This window comes from Octopus bimaculoides, chromosome 1 (assembly GCF_046866305.1).
Source record: "Octopus bimaculoides isolate indiv1 chromosome 1, ASM4686630v1, whole genome shotgun sequence".
NCBI lineage: Eukaryota > Metazoa > Mollusca > Cephalopoda > Octopoda > Octopodidae > Octopus > Octopus bimaculoides.
Window position 1 is genome coordinate 36314796 of NC_142928.1, and position 25000 is coordinate 36339795.

Below are 25000 nucleotides of genomic sequence, written 5' to 3' on the forward strand. Positions count from 1 at the left end.
GGTGACCCAGTCAACTCATACCAGCATGGAAAATAGATGTAAAATGATCATGTTTCAATGCTGTCACATCTGACACTTCAAAAATATTCTTCGATTTATAATCTAACATAAACGTCAGTTCCATCTTTTAACTCTAGTTTAGCCTTGATGTGCAGATTTATAGTCAAAAGGCACTCCAGCTGTGGCAATCCTGACTTTTTGTATATCAGAGGCTACTTTATCCACTGAGTCCTTCCATGTTTTAAGATAGTAGGGTGAAACTTGAGGGAGGTATGACTGCTGTTTTTAGCAAGCTGAGGAGCCACATAGATGCTCCATTGTTTATTGAATGTTGTAATATAAGGCCACTAATTTGCAACTACAAAATTGTACCATGGGGTGGTGGTGCTACAATGTAGTGGTGATGTGTGTATGATGTACCACCACATTACAATATTGCACTTATTTAGTACTATAGGTTAGTCAAGAATGTGCTGTCCAACATTGTTCCCATATTTTCCTACAGTATTCCTATATCACTATATTTATAATTTAATATAGTTCTACTGAAATAAATCCAGTTGACTACGCACCTTTCATGAAAATGTGTTGTCTGAGTCACTTTTAAAATTTGTTATTAATATTGTCAACAATGATACTTATGTCAGCAATGTCTTTAAATTTGCCAATGTTACATTCTTCACTATAAAACCAGTTAATGCTACCTATGCTTTCTTTTAACTCAGTTTTGTCTTTGTAGAAGAAATGCAGTTTTTTTTTCCTTGTTGGAATATGAAATAAATATGATGAATAAGAGGCATAACCAATCACAACCAGACATGATAATGTTATCAAAATAAAATTTTAAAATGGTGTACTTCAGCAAGTTAGATTTGTGGTGGTTAATATTTTCTTTGTGTTACAGAAGGTGAATCATTAGCGAGACAAGTGAAGAGAAAACATTCTCACATATGAATATTTGAAGATCTACTTTAATTAATCTATATTTTTATCTATGAACCTCCATATCTTTCCCATCTATATTTTTGCTTTTTTCATCAGTTGAATAGCTTCATACCCAAAGCTTAAATTATGTAGGTATGACCCTTATCTAAATTACTTTGGTTTATAGCCAACGTATACTCTGGGGATTATATTATTTATATTGTTTGAAAATGGAGAAATATGAGATGTAGGTAAAAGACTCTGGTTAATTTTCTTCTGCAGCTGTCATTATACTCACTGAATATGAAACCTAAGGCTACTTTCAGATGAACTTGTTTAAAATGTCAAAATAAACATCAGACTTGTTAAATTTGTTTCACCATCTTTATTTATGTTGGCTCATTATTTTGTTTCTGTAGTTGATATTATCCAACCATCTGACAAATAAACAGACAAGTAAGGTTGATTGAAACTATGTTTGGAGTACAAAAAGCTACTTACTTCCTTCTGGTGTGTGAAAGTTTGCAATGTTGCTTGGATGTCCCACAAAGTGCGTATTCATGACACACACTTGGGCTCTCATTGCTGTGTATGCTGGAAGGTTAGTGACAGTTGCTCGTATATCTTGTCCTCGGCGATGTGACCGATGATGTCGATGGTCACTACGTTCATTGCTATTTCGGCTCACATAGATATCAACTTCTTTCATTTCACTTCGTCCTTCACTTGCTTTCCAATATTGTAGCTGCAAGAAATGAAATATTTCTTTATAATTTTGTTCAATGAGTAAATATGCAAAACTAGCATAAACAGAGTAAGTAAAACCAATGAAATCAAAAGAAACATTCTGATATGTATGTTTAAACAAAGCAACCTATTTTGAGGAAGAATTTAGGAGTATGATTACTTAGTGAATAAGAAGTATAATACTGGTCAAGGAGTTAAAAGGTCAAAAATTTCCATCACCATTTCCCTACTTGCTTTAATATACTAATGTTGTTAATGATAGCAAAGTTATCCTCCCCAGTCTGCTTTGTGAAGATTGATGCTGTCAAATGGGTTCAGTAGGGTGAATGTGACTGGTTTGGCTTTGGCATATTGAAAGATCTTATAGTATCATGTTGTAGTCACAGAGGAGATTTCTAGACTGAAATGTTATGGATGGAACAAGAGTGATTTACTAATGTTAGGTGCAGGATATTCTTGTTTTGACTTGTTGACTCAAGTATATGTTGGGATAGGAAAAATTTATCCAAAAAAGCAATTATGCTGCTTTGTTTGGCATTAAGATGCAAATATATGGTTTCAGTGTATTTGTAAGCCAGTTCACATAAGGAAAGAAAGTTGCACTTCCTTATTTTGTTTGGTGATAAGATTTTCTCATAGTTTCTTCTGTCTAATGGAATTTTTCAGTGATTGGTGCTAGGAGGTGCGGTGTGGCTGTATTTTATTTTTGTTGCATTTTTGTGTTGCTGTTTGTTATTGGTCATTTATTTTGTACCTTTCAGATGGTGGTAGTTGCATTCAAAGTTCAGGCTATTCCTTATGGACAGAAAGTTCTGGCTATGTGTGTGTACAGTCTCAACAATTCTCTTTGTCCTCTGACTTTAAGTTTAATTTTTAGTTTTATAAGAGGAGCAGTCATTTGTCAATAACTGTCTCTTTTTATTTCATAATGTTTCCTGTCTAATTCTGCTATCTCTGCTTATTTACTTATTAATTATCTCTATTTTGGCTAACATTTTTTCTCTGAGAATGTTCATCTTTCACTCTTATTATAGCAAGGGTATCTTTCCTTCAGATACATCAACCAAATGCATGCAATAACTGCTGTTTTTTTCTCAATATTCTTGAATTCAAATTTTCTCATAAATTAACATTTACACATATATACTGAATGATTGATTATTTTTCAGTTGTCAAAAAAACCATTTACATTTAGGATTTGTGTTGGGAATGCTTTATTTATGGGGCAGTCAATTAGCAGAGCCATTAGAGTGTTGGATAGAATAACTTGCAGTATTTGTTCTAATCCTGCTAAGGTCAACTCTGACTTTCATTATTTTGGGGTCAATAAGAAAAAAGGTACCAGCCCAGAGTAAAGGATTGGTGAGTAGTTAGAAGGTGGCCAAAATATCTTGTGGTATTTGTTCTAACACTTTGTGTTCAGACAGCAACATCTGTAGCAAGTCTGATGCCAAGCTGGTAGCCTTTCCCTTGGATAAACATTGATGTGAGGAAGAGACACTCGTATGCATGGGTAACTGCTAGTCTTCCGCAAAATCATCTTAACCAGGCCTGAGCATGCACATGCAGATAGTATAGTCAACGTTGATTGACAGAGGTCCTACATGTGTGTGTATTAAAAGATGGCCAGAGGAGGAGTGGGTAATGCTCAAGACCTTTGTAGTAGGTCCATTCTGACAAATGAAACAGATTTTCTAGTGTCCAACCTGATTGCTGGAAAAATGTGAGCAGAGATGGGGTGTACAGTTTGCAAAAGTTATACAATAAAAATTACAAATGCTAGTATAGAATAATACCAAAATTATATAAGAGATAAACATAAATATAATTCAATAAAATGCAACAACCTAAGTGTTTTTCAGACTTCTAGTTTCGATAATAATAGTTCAATGTGACAGACATAGCTTCTAACACTTGAGAAAATGAAATACTGTACAAATAACCACCTTGCACAGTGATTTACAAACTAAACATTAGCTTGAAACTTTGCTAAGTTGTATAACTTATAGATTACTTTCTATAAGGAGAAAAATATCTTTACTGTCTATGTTGGAAAATTGGTTGAATATCAATTAGGTAGGCAAAAAGAAAATATATTTGACCCTTTTGAGACCATTCCACCTGAAATATTTCTGGTATCAAGGATACAAAACCTCCTATTTTAAGCATTTTCAAAATCATTGATGCCACTTCCATTACCATCATCATCATTTTAATGTCCACTTTCTCATGGTTGCATGAGTTAAACAGAATTTGGTAAGGTAGATTTTCTCTGGCTGGATGCCTTCCTTGTCATTAACCTCCCAACTGTTTCCAAGCAAGGTAATATCTCCCCATCACTGGACATGTTTTTTTACAGAAGATTGGAAACAAATAATGCTTACTTACAGTCATCACATGTCAAGACAAGAGATATATAGATCAATACATACACATATGCAGACAGACACATACACGCATGCACGCGCGCGCACACACACACACACACACACACACACACACACACACACACACACACACACAAAACAGGCTCTTTCAATTTCTACCAGTCAAATCCACCTGAAGGCTTTGGTCAACCTAGATCCATAGTAGAAGACACTTGCTCAATGTCACACAATGAAACTGAACCTGAAACCACACGGTTGGGTAGCAAGTATCTGAACCACACAGCTATGCTTACACCTTGCATTCATATTGAAATTAAACTTCAATCATTATTTTATGATTTTGTTTTTTGCTTTGTTCTATAGAATAGCTTAATAATGAAAAAAAAGTACTTTATTAACCCCCATCAAATTCCTGATTGTTTTCAAATTAATTGAAACTATATATTCCTTTAGAAATATGTTTATGAAAGGGTTAAAGCTTGCATTTGAATATGTTGCAATATCAGAACCATGAACATTTGAATCATATGATCCCTTTTTATGTAGGATAATAATATAGGATTTTTTTAAAGGATCAATCTAAACAATGAGTGATCTTTATTCTGATAATGAACAAATTTATTACAAATTAAGTTTACATCTCTTAAAATAGCTTCCTATTTTAGCATTTCCTCCCATCAAGTGGGCAACAATTGCATGAAATAAAGGCTTATTGTGCAATAGTATTAAGAACATGCTAGACAAAATGATGATAAAAAATACAATGCAAAATGGGTGATTAATGCTTGTTCATGAAGTGTTAGAGAGGAAACTAGTGGTTCTCTCAGACAATATAAATTTATGAATCTTACTCGTATATTTGAGAACAATTGACAATATGAGGAAATTTGAAAAACTGAGGTGAGGGAATATTAATGAATATGAGGGAGGAGTTGCAGAACCTGTTCCCAAAGATAAAAAAAATTTTATCACAGAATAAACCTTTCCTTATTTTCTTACATATAAAAAATACATTCTAAAATAGGAAAATATAACATCAAGTGGTATAGTTTCTTTAAAATAATATATTAGAAGAAGAATATTATGATTGATTAAAATTCTTGTCTTGTGAAGAGCTGAGCTTTTCCTGACATTTTAAAGAATGAAATAACAAGTTAAAAAACATATTTATATGGACAGAATTTAAGAAGGATCTTGATTACAGAATTAAAAATTATTCTGCGAAAATAACCCAGAAAGTTTCTACCTCAATAAAATTACTAAATAATCAATTAAGATGGTGGTAGTGAAGAAATTGATAATTCACTCACAATTTAATCAGGTATTATTTTACAATTAAATCTGAATTATATATTTTGCATTGCAATTAAAAATCTAGTTTATAATTAATTGTTTAACAAAGATCATATTTAAGTTCTAATTGACTGAATGATTTGCTCAAATTCTATTTGACTAATTCCATATTTTTTAGCTGGAAGCAGAGTGTAAAATATAGTCAGCATCTGTGAAAATTTCTCTAAAATCTAATAGATTTTTCAAACAGAAATAATTTAAATGTGATCTGAATACAAACTGAAGCCATTTTCTTTCTAAAATAAATCAATGAGGTTCTCCTTTTTAGTCACTTGATCTCCTTAATGTGGCAGCCCTCAACAAAATCACTTGATTTTATATAATGGGTATCACATTTTAGGTCAGTATATTTTGTAATGAAAATCAGATGACTTGCTATTAATACTGCTTGAGCAGTTCCTAAAGCAGATCAGTTACTTCTGTAAAATCATATACAAACTGAGATATCTAGACCACTGAACAACAAAAACTTATTCCACACCAAACTTTTCTACTCTACCCTCATCTTATTTAAAAAGAGCTTTTAGCTACATTACTTCACCAGCTACATATTCAGCCATTTTCTTTAATAATGTGAGGCAAAATGATATATACTCCCCATTTTGTTGAATCTCTTCCTTTTGAGATTTTCTTATTCTGATAGATTTCTTTCAATCATCAAGATACAATATTTTGAACAAAGCATCAATATTTATTTGACTAGGCAGAAAGCCAATTCTTAAGGCAAAATTGACCTTGGGGATTTCTGAACACAGAATGGAAATGGACCAAACTTTACATATTGTAAAGCAATTTAGTTTAGGTTTCTGCTGACTACTTGTCTTCCATCAGTAAACTTGTTTCACCTAACCATCACTTCTTCCACCCCACATTGCCCACCTTCATCATCAGTTTAATAAGCTTTCTTTATTTATATAAAAAGAAATATTTATTGCTGTTTTTAATATTTTCATCTTTGAAGTTAAAATTTAAAAGATACGATTACTAAATATTATATAGCCATTTACTTGTCAACATCTTCAGTCTGAACTCTCCATCCATCTCATTGCTGCACAGTAAACTCTAGTTGTGTTATACTTTTTCTCATGCAACTAATATGTCGAAGTATGAATACTACTAAGAAAGTAAAAACAAAAAAACAACCCTCACCGAATCCCAACTGTACTCAACTTGTCAAAAGCTTTGACCCTACATTCTCTAGTGCTCACCAATCTTAGTATTTTCCTGGTTCATATACACTTCAGGGATCTCCTGCATTATGGCTACCTCAGGTAAAGGGATTCATGGGGACTGTAAAGTATGATCTCTAGTTTTAGGATAAGGTCTGTAATTTTGCTCTTATGGAAACTTGGACAAATTTTAAGAATTTAAAAACTACTTTCTTCTTAGCCAAAAGGACTCATCTTGGTGTTTTAGCAAAGAGCAAAGTATAATTAACAATTTGAAAGACTATAATCACAATACACACAGGCATGCGCGCACACGCACACACACATGTAACACATTGCCTAAATACCAATCTTGAGAAATTAGGTTTCTCAGAACCAGAAAGGAGAAATCTGATTCAAAGACTACAAATCCAAGCCATCACTGGACTATAAAAATTTGTAAAACTTTCCAGAAGTTTATCATTTAAGTATACATGAGCATGTCTAGACATTCAGCTACATGCATGAGAATACATACATAAAACAAAATATGCAAATCTGCACACACACACACACACACACACACACACATGCACACACACACACACACATACATACATACATGTATACATAGCACCTACTAAACAACAGCAGTAAAAATAAATATATTAATGCAGTCCTGAAAAGTGAAGTGAGCAACATTGTATGAGTTGGGAGTGAACTCCTCAAGAAACACTCTCTTCCTGATGATCTCCTATACAGTCCCAAAACAGCTGGGCTCTCTTACCTCAGAGAAGGCCTGGATGGAAAGCACTCAGTATACAAAAAAAAAAAGACCATACATAGGTATATTGCCTAGATGCTTGAAGAAAACAGTAGAATTGACATGAAGCACAGTCTCTCTTAGACATAAGACCACTACATCACATCATACTTTTTGAAGGCTATGCATGTGCAATCCAGGAACAGGATATTGCCACAAAGTACTTGGTGAACAAGAGAGACAGTGAGGCTCTTGTAATCCCAAGAAGTAACTGCATGTGAAGGCTATATCATGTTTCTGTGGAAGACATATTACACATGTGATTAGCAGCTGTCCTAAAATGTCGTCATGGTACTACCTCCTTATGTGGCACGATGTTATTGCTAAAACAATTTACAATGCTATCCGCAAAAAAGACTGTCCTGAAATAAACTTAGAAAATCCCTCTGCTATGGCATACATTCATAAACACCAACTCAAAGAATACTGGTGGAATATTCCCATCAAAACTTCTGTTAAATGTAAGCATAACAGGCCAGATATTGTTGTTTGGGACAGAGGGGTAAAGATATGTACCGTCATAGAGGTTGGCTACCCTGCAGGTATAAATATCTCTTTGAGAATCAAAGTAAAAGAGGATATCTATGGACAACTGCTTCAAAACCTCCAGTTTCTATATCCAGACTATGAATTCATATTCATACCAATAATAATTGGAGCATTAGGTTTTGTTAGTAAATGCTTAAAGGATAATCTAGATAAACTGGGATTTTCAGAAAGAGAAATTGACTGGCTGATTCATATATTACAAGTTCAATCTGTGAATAGAACAGTAAAAATATGCAAGACTTTTTTCAAGTTCCAAATGTGAATTTGTCTGTGTTAACTACATCCCAAAGATGGAGCCTTGTATCTTTGTTGGAAACAGGCTCCCTCTTCAGTGGAAGATTTATAATAATTAAAATATAGAAGAGGCATACATACATACATACATACATATTTACTTACTTATTTACCTATGAAGAAAGAGCAAAAGAAACTGAAGTGTATTCTCCAAATCTAATCTATGAGTGGTACAGTAAAGATTTGTAAGACATTCCAAAGATTCTTCATCTGAGATTATTTAGATGAACAAATGCACACACAAAAGTGTGTGTGCATTGACAGCTAAACCAACACACTAACTTAACCACATATTTACAAATATTGGGAACTCTCTTAACTCAAAAAGTTTCGTTGCTTTATGTTCTCTTAAGAACTTAAACAAAATTCAAAGAAGAAACATACATACATACATACATACATACATACATATATGTATGTGTGTATATGTATGAAAGTATTTGTATATGGTCACTAGAAATATGTGAAGTGAAATTTTTCACTGTGAATAGTTGTATATATGTTTTTGTATATTTTCTTGGGTTACATCGAGTATTTGCTTACATATTCATGTATATCTATCAATATATCCATCTATATACATATACATAAATCAACCTTCATCGTCATCTCAATCTATTATCAACACCAACACAACCAGCACCAACACCAGCACTAATACAATAGCTGCCATTACCAACCCATCAATTCCTCAATGACAATAACAACAACAGTAGCAATAGTATGTACAATATAACCCTCTCCAACGATCCTAAACCAATCACATGAGATAATGTTATACTCTAGCGTATTTTAAATGTTTGAATGAAGTGTGTTTGATCTTAGGTCAATGAGAATTGACTTTAGACTCTACAGTTACAATTAGCAAGAACATTATGACCACTGCTACCACCAGCAATATCCCTACCATTACTATCACCGCAAACACCAAAACCAACACAATCACAACTACCAACTCAGCAACTTTCGAATAAGCAACTGGCAGCATCAATAATAGTATCAGCATGAGAGCAATGTCTGCAGTTACATATGATGCATGTCAACACAATAGTGTGCATGAGAATGTGTGAGTAGTGTGAAGTTTTTATGTCTTAGATCAGAGTTCAAGGAGCAAAGTACCCATGAACCTGGTAAATCTTCAACTAACTGTAACTATATAGTACTTCCTTCCACCTCATTCCTTCAGACTTTTACCCTCTCATTTCCTTTCTTACATCCATAGGAATAAGACATTAATATTTTTCTATCACAAAACAGTTCTTTACTGGTGCTTCTGCTTTACTACCTATTTGTTGTGGATAATTGTTGATCATTGCTGCTGTTAGATTTACCTATGATTAAAGATGTCTGGAAAGAATCCATGAAGTGGAACTGAAGCTAGTTGTGTGAAAAGGAACCACAAAAGGATTACAGTTGATATTAAATTTGTTTGAAGAATGTTTGATGTGTTCGAAAAAAATTAGCCACAATACCAAAGCATTAAAGCTTGTACAGGGAACAATATGTGACAATAAAGAGAAAATTAAGCCAGGTGCTCAAGAATCCCTCAAGTGGATGTTGATGATGAACTATAAGATAGAAGGTTGTTTCTTACACCAGCACCAACCCTCACACAATAATGAACATTTTTAGTCATAAGAACATACCCTATTATGGTATTATAAATCTTGTTTATTCCCTAAAATATTTCTCTTTAAATGTTTTTAAATGTTCATATCGTTTTGTCATTGTTGTCATCTTTGTCATTGTCATCATCATCATCATTTAACTTCTAATTTCCATGCTGGCATGGATTGGATGGCTTGACAGGAACAGGTAAAGCCAGGGGCTGCAGTAGGTTCCATAATCTGTTTTGGATTGGTTTCTACAGCTTGATGCCAACCACTTTACAAAGAGTACTGGGTACTTTTTATATGGCACCATCATCATTGCTTTTCACATGGTACCATCAGCAGTTCTTTTTTGTGGCACCAGCACCAGTGCTCTTGCACACTGCATATAATTCCTCTTGTGCCTAACTTTTCTCTCAATACATTAGTGCTCTATCACACATGTACACTGATGTTTGCACATCTAGTGGAGCATATTAGCTTCATCCTTCTCCAGTCTTTGCATGTCCTCTGTATTCAGGGCCCATGTCTCACTACCATGTAGCATTGCAGTTTGTACACATGCTTCATAAAATATTCTTTTCACTCAGTGATAGAGAGAGAGACCTTTGGTTTCCAACAGAGGTAAAGGTAAAGTGTATTCAGAAATTGTTTCCATGCATAAAAGAGATTGTGTTACTTGTTTTCTTGTGTTGTTCTAAAATAATCTGAAAGAATACTTTATTACTCTACAACATGAAATCAACGAGAAAATTAATTTCACATTACAGGATTTCATATTATGTTAAGTTTTTCAGGAATTCATTATTCTCATAATGTGGGTGATTCTTGTACTTAAGCAAAATTGCATGATTAGAACTCTTGAAATATATTCCTGGAATTAAATATCCCAAAGTATTTTGGCATCAACTTTTGTATGCTATATCAATTCCACTATGCCAATAATTATTTAACAAGCTCATAGACAGAACAATGGCTTCTGGTTATCTCCCTTTAGATTAATTTTTTTTTTATGTAGGTCACAAATGTCTGTTGTAGGTAATTAGTAGATATTAGATTGCTTTACTCAATTACAAAATTTCTGTGAACTAATGGTACTGATATTATCAGTAATTGGAGATTGTTGTTGATATTAATTTTGTTATCTGCTCTTATACTGTTCCTGTCTTCACCATCTCCTTACTTGGTTTTCTTAGATGTGAAAATGACTAGAAGTTTCCCTGTTAGTTTAAACAATTAGTCTTGAAATGTGTTTCTCTAAATTAAACAGAAATTAGTAATTGACTAATAAATATTTTCAATCTTATTTTCCTTTCTTAGCCTCTCTTTCTTCCTTCTCCAACTTCTGTTCTTTTTCTCTTTCTTCCCTCTTTGACTGAGTTCCTTCTTTTCCAACTCTTCTTTTCTACAGTTTTATTTAATTTTTTTAGTATGTCTCAAGTGTTCACTTTAAACAGCTCTTGTAGACAGAATAATTAGTTTTAGCTTTCTTGAGTAGATAAAACAATATATGTATCTCCTCAAAGCCATCTTCATGACCTTAATCATAAATTGTTAAACCATCTAAGAACTCCTTTCATAATCAGTATAAATGATATTTTAGATGCTGTTGCAACGTTTATTTCCAGTATAATACTATAGGCTGAATAGTTGAGTTACTGATTATAGAACTATATAATGTGACGAAGGCTTACCTTCCTCTTCAGGAACAGAAAATAGAAACATAGTAAAGACTGTATCATAAAAAAATGACCTCTCTCTACAGGGATAGAAACTATAACTTCCACAAACAGCTACTAACTCTCTACAAAGCTCAAGCGAGAACCACAAGGAAGTACTCTTCTTATATTTTTGATGGTGCACCCGGCCACTTAACTAATTAGCATAAAATCACTCACGAACACACTCTGACCTCTGGTTCATTGACATATTGCCTCCTTTCTTTGCCTTAAGAGCTGATTATCCTCATGCCATACTTACTTGGTGGTTCCAAGTCACTCCTCTCATCACTTAAGCTCCATAATAACCATTAAACCCATTCTAACTACCCTAAGGTGTAGGCTCTCAGGGATTTCCTTCATACATATATTTTCTTGAAACTGTTCAAGAGAATTGTTAAGCACATTGATCTCACCAATTGTGGAAGGCCTGTATTAGTTATGGGCACATTTCTTTCCCCAGAGCAATTTAATAAAAAATAGTGTCTGTTTTAGAGTAATGCATATTATTTTGTTTGAAGTTAACTACATTGCTGGAAATGAGAGTTATCTAGGTATTGGGAAAACAGCTCTTCCAACAGAACATAAGAATAGTCCAATTTGCCTGACCCATATTTCCAGGGAAAAGTGATGTAAAAGCAGAGCACTGTGCACTATCACTGATCAGCTGCATGTATTTCAACAGTTACAAAATGATCATGGATCGTTGTATCATTAAAGTATAATATATGAAGACAAGGGATCAACATTACAACCTCTGGCTCACAGATATAGATTCAGCAATAGATATAGATAGAACAATTTTTGCTCCTCTGAGCTAAATAACTATGCAAATTTCTCCAAATCCACCAATACATCTGTTTCTTATTCTGTCACTCATGTTGTGTCTCAGCTCCTAGAAAATATAGCAAACACATTAACTAATTCTTTCTCCCAGAATAGCTACCTTTGTCATGCTTTCATTATACATTTTTTTATGCAAGCTTCAGTCTACTAAGGTCTAAACTGAACAACAACTGTAATAATCTAATTGGAAGAGGGGTGATTCGCAATATCTATGAGTTCTTCTAACTTCAGAATGACAGAACTGCATTGTGTCTACAATAAAGATATACAGCCCTCAACAGAAGAAACTATCTAGATTTAAGCTGGTACCAAAAATGGCACAATTTACTGTTGTAGTACTGAGTACAATTCTTCTGGTGGAAGAAGATACCAGTGTCCTACCTAGACAAATATTTGTTTCTGTATCACTTAATGCTGTCATAGTTAGAGACAAAAACTTGCTCTAAGGAACCTTAAGATTTAAACTTTGCAAATAATAATAAAAATAACAAAAATAGGAGGGAAAATAAAATTCAAAGTACTCTGCACTTGATTTAATTGTTGAAAAATGGACTGGATTGAAAATATTCAGAAAAATAGGAAATATATTGTATATTTCAAATGCTTTTTCAGAAAATGAAAATTGTTCATATTTCTTAATTTTAACACTGAATAACAAATAAATACAACAAGAAAATATAACATCCATTCCTTTGGAAAAATAATGAATTAATACAAAGTTATTCTATGATTAACTGCATCTTTAGTATTGCTGAAAAAAAGCATTATGGAAATCAATTTAATGTTGAATTATTTTACAGTTAAATCAATTATTGCATATGTAAGTGCACGTATCTATCTATCTATCTATCTATCTACTTGTCTGTCTGTCTGTCTGTCTATTAACACACACACACACACACACACATGTATGTATATCAGTCACTAGACACACACATACATATATATGTGAATACTGTTAGCCTTTCTCAAAAGCTTATTTATCATTCAAATACTTTTTAAAATTAAACTCATATTGAAGAAGAGCAAAACTAGGACAATATTGCTGACACAGCTTATTCTTTCACTGACAAATACTGATCTGCTATCTGTTTTCTAAAAGTTCATTTTAACAAGAAATAAACAAGGAAATGAACAAACAAGGAACTTTCATTCTTAAATTCCATTTATAATCCTGCCAAAAGACACTCACATAATGTCATTGAAATAGGTTTTTACCATTTTTCTTTTTCTTTTTCTTTTTCTTCTTTCAATCTTCTACCACTACTACAACGTCACTTTCATTTACTATACCTATATATTACTATTTATCTGCTTGGTTTCCATCTTCTTTTAGTCCCAGCTTCCTCTGATGCATATAATCTGCTCTCAGACTTTGATGTCTCAAAGTTGTCACCCATTTTTCTCTCTGCATTTACACTTGCCTGAACACCCTGCAACTGTGCTAGCTTTCTTCTCTCCCTTCATCTCCTCTATTCCATTTATCCCAATCTTTGATTCTGTTTTCATTATTTTTTCACTATATTTTTTTTTGTTTACTTTTTATTTCCCAAGAATATTGGAAATGGATTTTTATCTGAGAAGACAGATCTACCATAAACTATCTTCCCCTAACCACCCAAAGACCACCAAAATACCCCACATCTTGTTCCATGCTTCATGATTCCCTCTGTCTTCCAATGAATTGTCACTGAAGTTAGTAAGGCATTTAAATATTGGGAGAATGAATGAATAAGAGAGGGGGAAAAAGAGAGAGAGAGAAAGTGAGAGAGAGAGAGAGAGAGAGAGAAAGAGAGGGAGATGGCAAAATGAAACAGAACAGAATATTCTAGAACATAGCAAGCTCTGCTATCTGGATGACTGATCACACGTTTACACTGAGCAATTTCTTTCTCTTCTTCCTATAATTTCTTTTATGCAACTACACATCGAACTTTTGGTATGTGTGTGTATGAGTGTGGTGGTACAACAAAAACAAAATTACTGAATAAGAAATAAATGAAAAGTAAGATAAAAATATGATGTAACTAACTAAAGATAAAACATCACAACATACAAACAAATGGATTACAACAGATAGCACATCAAGGAAGGATGTTTTTAGTCCGAATGTTCTGTAAAACAAATTGTTTTTGCATTCCATAAATGTTATAATTTAAGACTGACTTCAGCATAAAAAACAAAACAAACAATAATATGACAAAAAATACACAAAATAAACTGGAATGTTAATATTTTTCTTTGAATCTACCCAAAGATTTATGCCTCATCCCCATCTCTTACCTAAGTATTTGAAACCTATGCTACTGAACAGGAAAGAAAGAAAATAAAATTAATGATAATAATAATGATAATAATAAAGAAGTGCCCACATAGGTATATACATGCATGTGCACATATGCATATGTACCCAAATGTTTTTCCATCAGCTTTTTGAGGAGAATTTGTTTTACATTTTCTTAAATATCCAGAAAGTTATGGAATGTGAGCACATGTATATGTATGTCTGTGTTGAGAGAGAGAGAGAGAGAGAAACGTAAGTATAAAAAAGGCATGAGTGATAAATACACACACACACACACACGTGTGTTTCTGTGTGTCTAGTTGTGTGGTTTGTAAATGTATCTATGAATGTGCATGTTGGAATATGTGAGCAGGTGTCTTTCCATGTATATGCACATATATTTGTATGGTAATGTGTATGTATGTGCATGTCCTTCTTTAGTGGCATATATTAGTGTATATATTTGTGCAGTTATGAATGTTTCTATGCCTGTTTAAATAACTTTCCATATAGTTTAAAAAAAAAAATCTTTGGTGACAATTTATATATATATATATATAACATACCTACATATAAAACATAAAATTATATATATACTCATATGTATATAATATTATATATCAGCATATATATATATATATATATATATATATATATATATATATATATATATATATATATATCATCATCATCATCATCATCATCGTTTAACGTCTGCTTTCCATGCTAGCATGGGTTGGACGATTTGACTGAGGACTGGCAAGCCAGAAGGCTGCATCAGGCTCCAATCTGATCTGGCAGGGTTTCTACAGCTGGATGCCCTTCCTAATGCCATACATATTATATATATATATATATATATATATATAATCTATACACACCTTTTAAAATACACTTATATATAATTTTATATATAAGCAAAAATTATATATATATATATATATATATATATATATATATATATATATATATAAATACTTGGTTTCTATTAACCCATTTATTCTATCCGAATTATTATTTATTAGGATAGAATAAATACATATAATTATATATATATATATATATATATATATTTACATGTATGTTTACACACACACATATGTGTATGTATTAAAAGATCACCTCTCACTTGTACATTTCAGTTGTATCTTCACTCCAATGACCAGATACCCATTCTAACACCACTTTATAGACTATAAAGGGTTCATTTTATTGTGGTAACAGCACTAGAAATGATGATGGTGAGAGCGTAATGAATATATTGTCATTAAACTTCTAATTTTCCATGACAGTATAGGTTGGACAGAGGGTTGTATTGAGCTCCAGTATCTGCTTTGGTATGGTTTCTACGGCTGGATGTCCTTTCTATCACCAACCACTTTACAGAGTGTTTTGGGTGCATTTTACTTGCAAAACGAAACCCCTCAACTGAATGGCATGTTGTACTGAAGGATGCAAGTATAGTAGAGGAACATGAACTGATGTCTGACTGAAGAGGTGAATGCATAGCTTTCTCCACTGGAAAGTGAGTAAGAAAGAGAAAGAGACAGTAAGATGGTGAGAGTGTAGCCTCAAGGTTCTAAGTGAATGTGTGGGAGAGAATAGGGATAGAGGAACAGAAAAGGTAGGCGGGTAGGCAAGTGTAATGGAGTGTGACAGATAATTAGAGATGGGGATTGAGATGGACATTATAAATATCAGTTTAGGGGAAGAGAAGTATAGGAAATAAAAGTAGGACAAGGATGCAGAGGAAGTGAAAGGAACTGTAAAATAGTAGGAATACAATGTGAAGTGTAAGGGGTAGTATATGTATATTATATAATATTTATTATACATATCATAATATTACACTGTCTAACCCATGCCTGCATGGAAAACACATGTCAAAAGATGATCTATCTATCTATCTATCTATCTATCTATCTATCTATCTATCTATCTATCTATAATATAAATAACATATAAATATATGCATATATGTACATAGCTACATATATTGTATATATACATGCATATATGGGTACAGGACATCAAAACAACGTAGAAAGAATGAGAAACGAGAACATGAAAACAAAAACATAGAAAACGAACTTTTATATATCTATATTGAAGGAATAAATTTTTCTTTTACTGTTTTCACCCTCGGCATTTTTTTTTTTTTTACTCAACATGACATAAAATGTATTAATGTCGTTGTTTCATATTTATTCTCCTCTTCTAGCCCTTTTTGTCATTTCTCTTATTCAGTCTTCTCTCATTTTTCTCTTTACAACTGTCTCTTATCCTCATTCTCTTACTTGTGTCTTTTTTGTTTCTCTCTTTCTATCCCTCCTCCCTTATATCCTTAATACTTAAAATTTCATCCATGTTTATGCTATAATGATCAGAAAACTATTTTATTTGACAAGTTTATGTTTTTACTATTATCCTGTTGTTTGCCCCATATTTTATTGTTACATGTCCCTCATATTGTTGTCAAAAGATGGAAAAACTTGCCACTTAGTATTGCCTTAATATTGGTTTACACCATAATACTTCCAATTGCTTATAGTGGTTCAATTATATAGAGTTCTACATATAAGGAAGAGTTAACTTCTTTTCTTCCTTCAGTGCTTCTATTCTTTTCTCCCTCACTGTGACCATTATTATTACTATCATTTTCATAACTTGCTGTTATCATCAACATTAATATTGCTGTTGTTGTAGATGTCATAGTTGCTATCATAGTTACTATCATTGTCAACATCATAGACATAGTTGTTGTTAATGAAGAAATAGTAACTTCTGTCATCTTCAACACAAAAGCTAGCGTAAACATCATAGTTAATGTTGTTGCAATAGTTAACATTATTGTTGTTGTTTTTGCGTTTTTGTCAATGTCATAGTTACTATGATTGAAGTCATAGTTACTTCTGTTGTTGTAGTTACTTCCAATGTCAGAGTTGTGGTTAGTGTCATAATTACTGCTGTTGTCATAATTACTGCTGTTGTTACTGTCATCGTTATTGTAACGGCTGTTGTTATAATTGTTGTCTGCATAGTTGCCATTGTCATAGCTGATAGTTGCTGCCAATATTGAGACTATTATTGTTGTTATAGTCACTGACTACATCGTGATAACTAATATCAACTGCCTCATTACCATCGGCATCACCATCAACATTCTCAATATTCTCATAATCATGACATCATTATCATTATAATGTTTCCCCACTCCTCCTTGCTCACAGGGGTTATATATGTCTACTTAAGATTATGTTTCTTTTGACCTTTTATCCTGTGCCACCTCAAACTGAAGATGTATCATTTCAATAGCTAACCTAATCTAAATCTCTAATTCCCAAGAGTTACTCAGCCAACCTCTGTTTTTCTATCTTGTACCACAATGCTGTTGTTTCAAAACAGGCTTTCACATGAGAAACTCACCATCATATAACATGGTATATTCAAATATCTCTCTTGCATGGAACAACTGTGTCTCTAATAGTCATGTATTTCTTCAACCAACTTTTAACCCACATTTTGACGATAGAGATAAAATAGCTCATTGAATATAGTTCAGAATAACAGCTCATCTGCCCTGAGTTTAAATCCACTGTAGTGTTTTATTTATTGTCTCTTCTTTGCTGTTTCTTTTATAAGTTTTACTCATAGGCTTGTGGCCATGCTGGGGCATCACCTTCAACGGTTTCAGTTGATTATATTGACTCAAGTTCATTGCTTGGGTCTTGATTTATTCTCATTTTCAAAGAAGACATTGGTACATGGAAAGCTGACTTAACTAAACATAAATAATGGAGGGGATTTCTGTTTGAGTGGTTGTTTCTCACCACACATTAATATAAGCATACAACCACACACATATACATACACATACCATCAACCTCATGGTTGTTTTTATGTCTACTTTTTCCATGCTGGAATTGGTTGGATGAGACTTTATTGAGGCAGTACTCTATGCCCAGATACTCTTCCTGTCACCAACTCCTGTTTCCAAGCAAGGTACTTATTTTCTTGGTATTCTGCATGATGAACTTCTCAATGGCTGGATATATTTAATGTCAAGATGTAAGCAGTAACACTACCCAAGTGACAGTGACATTGTTTTAAGCTCTACGTGTGTAAACAATGTCAAGATAAAGATAGGAAGACATACATATATGTCTGTCTGTTCACACAACAAGCTTCTGTGAACTTCCATCAACCAATTATATTTTAAAGGCATTATCAGCCCAAGGCTATTGTAAATGATTTTCACCAACAGTACCACATGATTGTGAAGCAAACTTTTTAACCACACAATTATGCCTGCACCTATCATATACACACATGCATACACACACACACACACACACACACACACACACACGTATGTATGTATGTATGTATGTATGTATGTATGTATGTATGTATGTATGTATGTATGTATGTATGATGGTGTTCTGTACATTTGCACTCACAAAGTATTCGTCAAGTCAAAGCTACAACAGAAAATAGGAGACTCAAAGTGGCATGCAATGAAATTGGTCCCAGAACCAAGCTGTTTGCAAAGTGAGTTTCTAAACCCCATAGCCATGCCTGGTCAGAGAAAAGAATTCGCATGTCTCAGTTCATGAAGCACATTATCTGATGGAAGATATTGGCATCAGTTCTGTCTCTGCTTAGATTTCACTGTTGTTGTTGTTGTTGTCATCACCACCACCACCATGATGGTCACCACTACCACTACTGCTACAACAAATATCACAACATTCAACGGTTTACTCATAGTTATGGTACATTAATTTCTGTTCATTTAAAGCTGATTACAATAAGTTACTTTAATATTATCTATTTACGAGCTGCGTTCATTATATCCTCTCACAACCACTGTACATATGTTTTACTTGATTCAGTCATTAAACTGTGGCCATGCTGGAGCACTGCCTTGAAGAATTTAAGTAGTTATTTTTTTGAGCCTGGTACTTTCTGTAACAGTCTCTTTTGCTAAGCTGTTAAGTTACATGGGATGTAAGCATACCGATACTGGTTGTCAAGTGGTGATGAGGGACCCAGATTTCCTTACACCTTAAATTGACTAAAGTATGAAGGGAAAAAAGTGTAAAATATTGATCTTCTTTTATATTTTCTGTTCTTTTTCAAGCAGTGCCTTGATATAATATGGTTATTGAAATCAGAACTCCAAAAGAAATAATACCAGAGATATACTAAAGGTTTGAAGCAAATAATTATACTCTCTCCTTAAATTTTTTGGTCTTATCCCATTACAAGAAATCAATGCTTTTTCAGTCTGTGGGGGTGGGGAGTGACAGAGAAAGTGTGTGTGTGTGAGAGAGAGAGAGAGAGTGAGAGAGAGAGAGAGTGAGAGAGAGAGTGAGAGAGAGAGAGAGAGTGAAAGAGAGAGAGAGAGAGAGAGAGAGAGAGAGAAGTTATTAATGAACATTTGTATTGCTTAAAAATAACACAAATAAGAGAAACAAAATAAAATTGAAATAATTGGACAAAAATATAGAAAATTGAAGAAAACAAATTAAACAGCTTTAAAAAATTAAAATCATCACCATTTTTAAATGAAAGAGATGGAAAGAGGGAGAGAGAGTGTAGTGACTCTTGTTTTTAGCTTCTCTCATGAGGAACTGTGTGTTCCCAAACCACAGTTAGAAAAGTTGTTTTCTCGACATATTTACAGATTTTTAATAAATTTCATTTTGTCTTGATGTGATTTTATTTCCTGCATTGAATGAGAAATTGTTGTACACAGCAAATATGTCCAGTTATGTAGCAGTCTTTACATTCTCTCATCAGAATTGTTTAACAGACAATTGCTTTTTAATTAAAAAAAATGTTAGAAAGAAAGATGAAATAAATTTTTAGAAACTGGAAAGAAATACTAAAACATGGCAACTTTTGAATTATCGAAAGATAAATTTAATGAAATATTTCTGCTTCTTTTTTTCTATCTTTCCTTCTTTAAAAATTCTGTTAGACTGCTTTGACATTGTATTAATCTAAATAATGTTTTGTAACTTAATAATAAATGTGGCCCACCTTTATAATGACTCTTACATCTGCTTGGGGACCCCCACTACCAAAAAACAAAAAAACAAAAAACAAACAAAAACAAAGACAAAACAAAACACAGACACACACACACACAAACCAACAAACCCCACCAAAGAATTTAAATTCAACAGAAGTATTAAATAAATATTGGTTTGATAAAAATAAAAATATCAAAGCAGAGAACTAAACAAAAAGGAAGGAAAAAAGAAGCAAGATAAAAATGTTTAAACGGAAGTCATTCATTTGAAGTAAAACTCGATAAAAGATATTGTAAGGAGTGAAGCAATTTATGATTGGATGACAAATGGCTCTCGTGTTGCTCACAATAGACTGGCTGGCTTGTTTATTGGTTGAATAGTTAGATGAAGGGTGGGTATGACTGATAAAGTTTCAGTAGTGTCTGGTGAGTGACTCACACATGATTGTACAGATAATAACAATAAGGACAAACTGCAGGAATTAAGTTTAAGGAATGTTGAATAAGTTTTGAGGAAGAATATAGCTAAGAGGGAAGGACTAAATGGAGTTGTGGCTAGTGTGAAATATTTTGAGAGAAGAAGAGAGAAAAAGAAGGTAGTTGAATTATTGAATCTATGAGAAGGATGCAGAGAGATACAAGGTATATGAGAGCACAAGACAAAGGCAATGAAGAAAGAGTCATGTACAAAAACCAGGTTAACAATGGTTGAAGAGATTGGGATGTGAAATTTGTTTCTTATATTGACATACTTAATGACTATAAACAGCTAGCTGCACCAGTTTGTGACACTTCTTTAGATTCCAAATAGAAAAAGAACAGCTCTTTGTATTTTGGGTGCTTTATTAGAAAGACAATTGGTCAAACTGCCGAGAAGACCAGCAAAAGCTGTTGGGAAATATTTGTAGCTTCGAATGATGCAGATTTCACTGAAAATCTAAAAGAACTGCCTATGTACTTGTCCTACTCTACCATCACTTTCAGTTTACTACAACAACCTACAACAACAACAACATCAATAACAACAACAATTACTGACATCCTTCTTTGTTACACCTCATCGTTTCTACTATTATCCTGATTTTCTGTATTACCACCACCACAATCCCTATCAGTCCTAACAAACAAAATCTTTACAACCAGTGCCATTAGCATCCCTACCATAACAACTACTACCATCACTATCTCGGCTCTTAAAGCATTACTCAAATCGTAGAATATATTAGATGGACGTTTTATTGCCAGAGGTGGTTTGCTGATAGATAAAGGCTGCAAATACCATTTCTATATGAATTCATTTTTCTTTCCAATTTTCCAATACCCACCTACTCTGTTTCCAGTATGAATAAATGCTTTACACTAAATTTTGTTGATGCATTGTTTTGGTATTCTTGAAACCATGGCTACATCTTCAGTTATGTCAATTGTAATTCTGTTGGTGATATCTGTAGATGTCTATGGAGTGAAGGCAGAGTTATATATATTCTTTTACTGATTCCATTTTGAACACAGACTGCAGCCACATTGGGGCACCACCTTTAAGGATTATAATTAGTCATCTTAAACCTAGTACTTATTACAATCAAACACATTGTTTTATCAATCTTTATTTATCAAAATGATACATTACAGGACATAAAGAGGCACAACATGAATAATCATGGAGCACACTCATGCCTGTAATTTCTCAGACATCAGATGTCTATCTACCTATATACTAGGAAATGGATGTGTGGCATTCAATTAAATAATAATAATAAATAATATATATATATATATATATATATATATATATATGCATGTATGGGTACAGGATGTCACCAACTGTGCAAACAACACGAAATACGTAAAACAGGACAGGTAAACACAAAGAAAGGACCCTTCATCAGTTGTCAGCTGTTTATCTACTCCTCATTTTGAGCATTCAATGTCATATGTATATACTCCTTACTCTTTTACTTGTTTCAGTCATTTGACTGTGGCCATGCTGGAGCACCGCCTTTAGTCGAGCAAATCGACCCCAGGACTTATTCTTTGGAAGCCTAGTACTTATTCTATCGGTCTCTTTTGCCGAACCGCTAAGTTATAGGGATGTAAACACACCAGCATCGGTTGTCAAGCGATGTTGGGGGGGGGGGTACAAACATATACACACACATATATATACACAACATATACACACACATATATATACACATATATACGACGGGCTTCTTTCAGTTTTCCGTCTACCAAATCCACTCACAAGACTTTGGTCGGCCCGAGACTATAGTAGAAGACACTTGCCCAAGGTGCCACACAGTGGGACTATATATATATATTCTTTTATTTGTTTCAGTCATTTGACTGCAGCCATGCTGGAGCATAGCCTTTAGTTGAACAAATCGACCCCAGCACCTATTCTTTGTAAGCTTAGTACTTACTCTATCAGTCTCTTTTGCCAAACAGCTACATTACAGGGACATAAACACACCAACGTTGGTTGTCAAGCAATGGTGGGGGGGACAAACACAGACACACAAATACATTCATGTGGTTGGGAAGCAAGCTTCTTACCACACTGTTTTCAATCTTCGGACTGTAGACATGCTAGGACATGCCTATATGTGTATGTGCATGTGTTCCTACTTTAGTTTCCTCTCTTGTAAATGTTCCTTGACATTTCTTTTGCCGGAGGGTGGTGTTGTTATACATATAGTGATTGAGACTGTGTCAATTGGAGTTTGTTGTGGCAAAAACAATACTCCTCATACATCTCAGTTGATTTTCATTTGTGGTATTTATATTTCATCATACAACTGGTCTGTGACTATGATCTGTTTGCAACAATCAGTGATGATGTGAAGTGTGCTATTTTGTGCTCCTTAAACGAGTGTTATTGAGAAATTAGGAGAGGGGATCCAATATGTTCGTTGAACCATAGTGTTGTTTTTCTTTGTGTTTACTTATGTGGTACTTGCAATTACTGTAGATGTATTTGTGCTTGTGTTTTGGTTTCTTCATTATATTTTTCTCTGTGTGCTGTGAATAATGCAGCAGTTTGGTAAATAATTCCTAGTATTTTTGTTTTCTATATGCAAGTGGTATGCTTATATTAAGTCGGCTGCATTTGATTTTCTTTGGTGTTGCTAGTAAGAGGAGCCTCTAAATGGTAGGTCTACATTAACACTAATAACAGTCAAATAAATGACCCTCAAAATACTCTCTTAAAAACCAGAAAACATTGAAAAATTCAGCTCCAAAGAAGTTGGTTTACTGAAGCAAAATCACTTCTTAATCCATTATATATAGCTTTGTGGATCACAAGGAAAGAATTTGTGTTTATTCAATGTGTCAAAAGGTAAGGCAGTCCATTTCTCTCAAGGCTATTCACTGTTATCAAAAATCAAAAGTATGAGGAGGAATATGAAAAATCTCTAAGGAATCAAACCTCAATTGCAGAATTGGTTTTTTTTGGAGGTGCTTACTATCATTTTAAGTGACTCATGTTGTTGGCATTCTACTATGGCTAATTATGACCCACATCAGAATATTATGTTTATATCTTGACGAGAAACTGCAGCTGTGAAGTTAAAAGAGTTAGAATTAATGGCAATATGCTCATAAGTTTGAAACCTTACAGCAGCCATTGTGTTTTGCACATAAAAATTTTCATGTTTCAGTTTTTCTGATAAAATCTTCTATTCTTATTTGATAGTTCAGCAGTTAGCAACCAGAAGAGGTATCAACTGTGACTTCATTTGTTCCTATAAATGAACCACTGAGGGAGTTGCTATGTGGTTGCACATAGAAATAGCAGCTAAAATCTTCCTCCTGTTATACCTTACAATCAAGCAAATAAGACACACTGGATAAAATATTTTTGTTTTACTCTCTGGTAGCTTCATCGACATTGCTCTCTGCTGAACCTTAGCTGTCAACAGCGCCACTCCATGCCTGATAACACACACACATCTACATCTGAGGAGAAAATTCCCTTTTCTATCAATTTCCACCTGTCAGCTCTTTTGTTATAATGCATTATCTTCCTCACTGGTTGCTTCCTTTCACAATCCAGTAAGGAAAGTGTCTATGGAGGTGTTTGACCTGCTAGACATAATCAAATCACCCTGAAACAACATCTTACCATCTTAAAAATAGAGGGACAGACTGGATAATGTAGTTCAGAATACACTGTGCTGGGAAAGAAATTGAACATCTTCAGGTTGACATTCAAGGATCTCATTAATCCCTGGCCTAACATTTTAACTATCCCTACTATCTAACAAAGGATAGAA

At 33.5% G+C, this 25000-nt stretch overlaps 1 protein-coding gene across 1 annotated transcript in view; it reads right to left on the bottom strand.

Annotated features, from left to right (window-relative positions):
* LOC106878977 (neuroglian) overlaps window positions 1–25000 on the bottom strand; it is a 552234-nt gene that overhangs the window by 45195 nt on the left and 482039 nt on the right. The window contains exon 7 of the mRNA XM_089354891.1: window positions 1426–1669. Within this exon, the coding sequence (XP_089211017.1) occupies window positions 1426–1669 (244 nt within the window). The remainder of the gene's footprint in view (window positions 1–1425; window positions 1670–25000) is intronic.